Genomic DNA, 3,652 nt, shown 5'->3' on the forward strand with positions numbered 1-3,652 from the left:
CTGCTGCAGCTCCTGGAGAAGGCGCCTGCCGGCAGCCTGCTCCACGCCTCGGCTCTGCGCTGGCTGTCGGCCGCGGGCCCCAGCGTCCTGCGTGACCTGCGATACTGCGAGCGCTGCTGGAGCCGAGGTACGGCACAGGGGGAGCGGGGCGGCACGAAGCCCCCCGGGGACAGGCAAGCTGGCGTCCTTGTCCCCTGGACCAGCTCTGCCTGGGGGGAGCCCGCCGCGCTGATGGCTCCTTTGCCCGCTCTCTCCGCAGAGGCTGCTGCCCGCTGGGCGATGAAGGCGCTGGCCTGTGCCAAGCTGCACGTGGCCGTGGCCGTGCTGCTGGTGAGAGCCCGGCTGGCAGCAGAGGTGCTGCGTGTGCTGGGGGATAGTGCCGCTGCCGTGCCGGGGCTGGGCTGCAGCCCCCAGGAGCTGGAGCAGGAGCTTGAGGTGGTGCAGGGGCTGCTGGCACAGCATGGGCTGGCCCCCACACTGAGCCAGGGTGATGTGCCGAGAGAGCCAGGACCACCAACCAAAGCTGCCTGATGGTTCCGGGCAAGGGGCGGCATCGTGCCAAGCCCCGCAGCCACGAGGCTCCTGGTTTGTGCTGCCACATCCCTCCATTTGTTGGATGCTTTGGCTGGCTGCCAGCCAGGACTGTGGGCTCGGTGGTGTAACTCGGGAACCCCACTCGCCGAGTGGGACACGCTCATTTTGTTCCCAATGTTTTCTATCTCTCCATCCTGAGGACACCAGTGCACCATCGCCCTGGCCCATGCCCCTGTTCCTACCCACGGCATCCCTGCCCTCAGGTCTGATTGGGAGGAGGGGACACGCGCCCCGGAGCCCTCGCACCCCCTTGTGCCGCTTGACTCCCACCACCTGTTTTTTTAATCAACGTTTTAGCTCATGGCTGACCTGGGCTTTTATCCCAAATAAAGCGGCCAAGAACATCCTCAGCATTGAAGCCTTTTAATTTCCCTGCTCAGGAGAGGCGGTGGGAGAGGGGGAGGCTGCAGCAGCGGGAGGCGGGCAGGAGCTGAACGTATCGTGGGGCAGCAAACAGCCACCAGCCGCAGCCGTGGAGGCTCAAACCCCAAACTCAGCAAACCCCCATGGACACCCTCGGGGCGAGAGTGAAGACGCAGAGCCCGGCTGAGCCTTCCTTGCCCCTGGGCGGCAGCACCCCACGTCGTCGTACCCCCACGCCGGTACCGGCCCCGGGGCCGTCTGCCCAGCACCGGCAGCAGTGAGGGACCCTGCCAGGTGTCTGGGCTTGGGAAGCACTGGTGGGGGGACACGCCAGCATCAGCACCCCCAGGACAGCTGGTATTGCTGAGCCCCGAGCAGTGCTGCAGCCCCAGCTCAGAGTGCCCCAGACGGGGGGGACGGAGCGGTGCTCGGGATGAGCACACCCTGACCCATCCTCATCCTCACGTCCTGCTTGCCCAGTGCAGGGGCAGCATGAGCGTGGCTAAGTTGAAGTGCATCAAATTCCCTGAGGAGGGGAAGTTCCTCATCCTGGACGAGTTCAGCCTCCGCAAGGACATCTTGATCCCCAAGAGCGGCCAGTACGAGAACACGCCGGACTGGCAGCGTGCCTGGGAGGAGATAACAGCCGCCACCAACTCCCTCGGTCCCCTGGTCCGGCACACGCCTGACGAGATCCGCAAGAAGTGGCACAACATGGTCATCGACGCCCGCAGGGAGCTGGCCCTGGAGAAGCACCCGCTGCTCCGCCAGCGGCCCCAGGAGAAGCTCTTCCACATCTTTGCTTTCTTCAACAAGCCTGGCCTGGGGCTGCCAGACCTGCTGCTCTCGGCCTCGGCCTTCAGAGCTGCCAGTGGCCCCCCCGTGATGCTGAAGGTCACCTCGGGCTTGCTCCTGCATGGCCAGAGCAGCGCTGCCGCCCTCCGCTGTGGGCTGCTCTGGCCCACGGGGACCCCACTGGCACCCCGGCTCCATTTCCCTGGGGGTGTTGAACGGCTCAGAGCTCCTGGGTGTCTCGGCCACGGCAGCGTGGGGCTCGGGCACTGCTGGTCGCTGCAGGTGGCCATGTCGGAATAGAGGTGGTCTCTGCAGGACAAGCGCCCGGTGCTGTGCCTGGCTGGGGTGGGGGTGAAGTCACCCAGCGAGTGGTTTGGGGGAGCAGGCAGGTGCCGAGGCTGCTGGCACAGCGTCTTGGCTGTGGGGACCACCGGCCAAGGCTGAACTGGGGGCCCCACGTCATGCTGGGTGAGGAGTGGGGAAGGGCACCAGCACAGCCCAGCATCACCCAGTCCGGCCCCGCTCCCTCCAGTGGGGACTGCTAAGCCCCGCGGCTGGACCTGGACACCCACCAGCATCATCACCCACGTGCAGACTTGGGGTGCCTACATTTAATTTCTCTCTGCAAACCACAGCACGCAGCCAAGCCGCCCTTCACAGCTCGCCCGACAGTTCACTGCAGTTGGGCCAGCGTGAAGGAAGGATGCTGTCTCCATCCTCACATTGCTTGCCAATGGCAGCTCGTTGCATGGCGTGATGTCACTGCTCAGTGTGACATCATCACGTTGTCTTCTCATGTCACCATCACATCACCTTCTCACCCGAATTTAACCTCGGCGTGATGGTCTTTCACCATTAATCACAATACTTTCGCAATTCCCTTATTTTTAATCTTTATAAGCAGTGCTTTCTTCCCATTCTTCAACAAAATACTTAATGGAAAATGCAGGAAGTCAGCTCCAAGGGTGAGCCGCAAGCCTGCAGAAGGGTGAAATTATAAAAGGCACCATGTTTTTATTTCATTCCCTGCCTCCCCAGCAAGGAGCAGCGGTATGGGGAGGCTCAGCTCACCTTCCCAGGGGGATGCTACACGAAGATGAGAGCCGGTGGGGAGCAGACACAACCCTCCTGCAGCCCCTCCTGCACCCACGAGCCCTGGCACCCCACCATGGAGGCGGCCACCCAAAATGTCCTGGAAGGGAAAGCTGGTGAGAGCTGGGGTGTGCATTGATAATTAAATACAATTTAAAAAATTATATATAGTTACTTATATAGGTAATAATACATACTGGCAGGTGGACCAGATGATCGTTGTGGGTCCCTTCCAACTGAAATGTTCTATTCTATTCTATTTAAATGTATTTATTTTTATATTATATATTATTGATTTATAGTACATATTATTGATTTACCTTATATTATTATGGCATATTATAATATCGTGGTGTGTTATAATATAATATTCGTTTTATACGTAAATATATTTATAATGAAGAATATAAAAGGAAGATGCCTTCGGGGTAAGGAGAGATGCTCCTCCATGGCAGGGGGGACACATTCCGCCTCCGAAGGGATGTGTGTCCCCCCGGTTACCCCCTACCTGGCTCCTTGCAGCCCATGTCCAGTGCAATGGGGATGGCGGTGGGACACGTGCCCCCGGCACTCGACGCACACCCGCTTGTCCCGGTGTAGCTGGCGGCTCCAGGCCTGCCCGCGGCAGGGGGGGCCTACCTGCGTCAGGCGGAAGTAGCCGCAGTAGCTGGGGACGGGGGGGAGGAAGGAGGAAAATGGTGGTTGGAGGGTAGGGAAGAGGTTGGGGTGTCTTCTCGATGGATGGGGGGGTGCAAAGGGGCCATGGTTGCGGGGGTGAGAAGGGTAATGGCTCTGGGGGGGGGGTTGC

At 60.4% G+C, this 3,652-nt stretch overlaps 1 protein-coding gene across 1 annotated transcript in view; it reads right to left on the reverse strand.

The window, feature by feature from the left end:
• Nucleotides 1-2,552: 2,552 nt before the first annotated feature.
• The window catches only part of LOC104840590 (somatomedin-B and thrombospondin type-1 domain-containing protein-like), a 3,131-nt gene continuing 2,031 nt past the window's right edge, over nucleotides 2,553-3,652 (reverse strand). Inside the window, exons 4-6 of the mRNA XM_010581607.1 lie at nucleotides 3,353-3,577; nucleotides 2,824-2,944; nucleotides 2,553-2,730 (exon numbers count right to left, since the gene is read on the reverse strand). Of these exons, the coding sequence (XP_010579909.1) occupies nucleotides 2,839-2,944; nucleotides 3,353-3,577 (331 nt within the window). The 3' untranslated portion in view covers nucleotides 2,553-2,730; nucleotides 2,824-2,838. The remainder of the gene's footprint in view (nucleotides 2,731-2,823; nucleotides 2,945-3,352; nucleotides 3,578-3,652) is intronic.

The sequence above is a fragment of the Haliaeetus leucocephalus genome, unplaced genomic scaffold (genome assembly GCF_000737465.1).
Source record: "Haliaeetus leucocephalus isolate CR32 unplaced genomic scaffold, Haliaeetus_leucocephalus-4.0 Scaffold802, whole genome shotgun sequence".
Taxonomy (NCBI): domain Eukaryota; kingdom Metazoa; phylum Chordata; class Aves; order Accipitriformes; family Accipitridae; genus Haliaeetus; species Haliaeetus leucocephalus.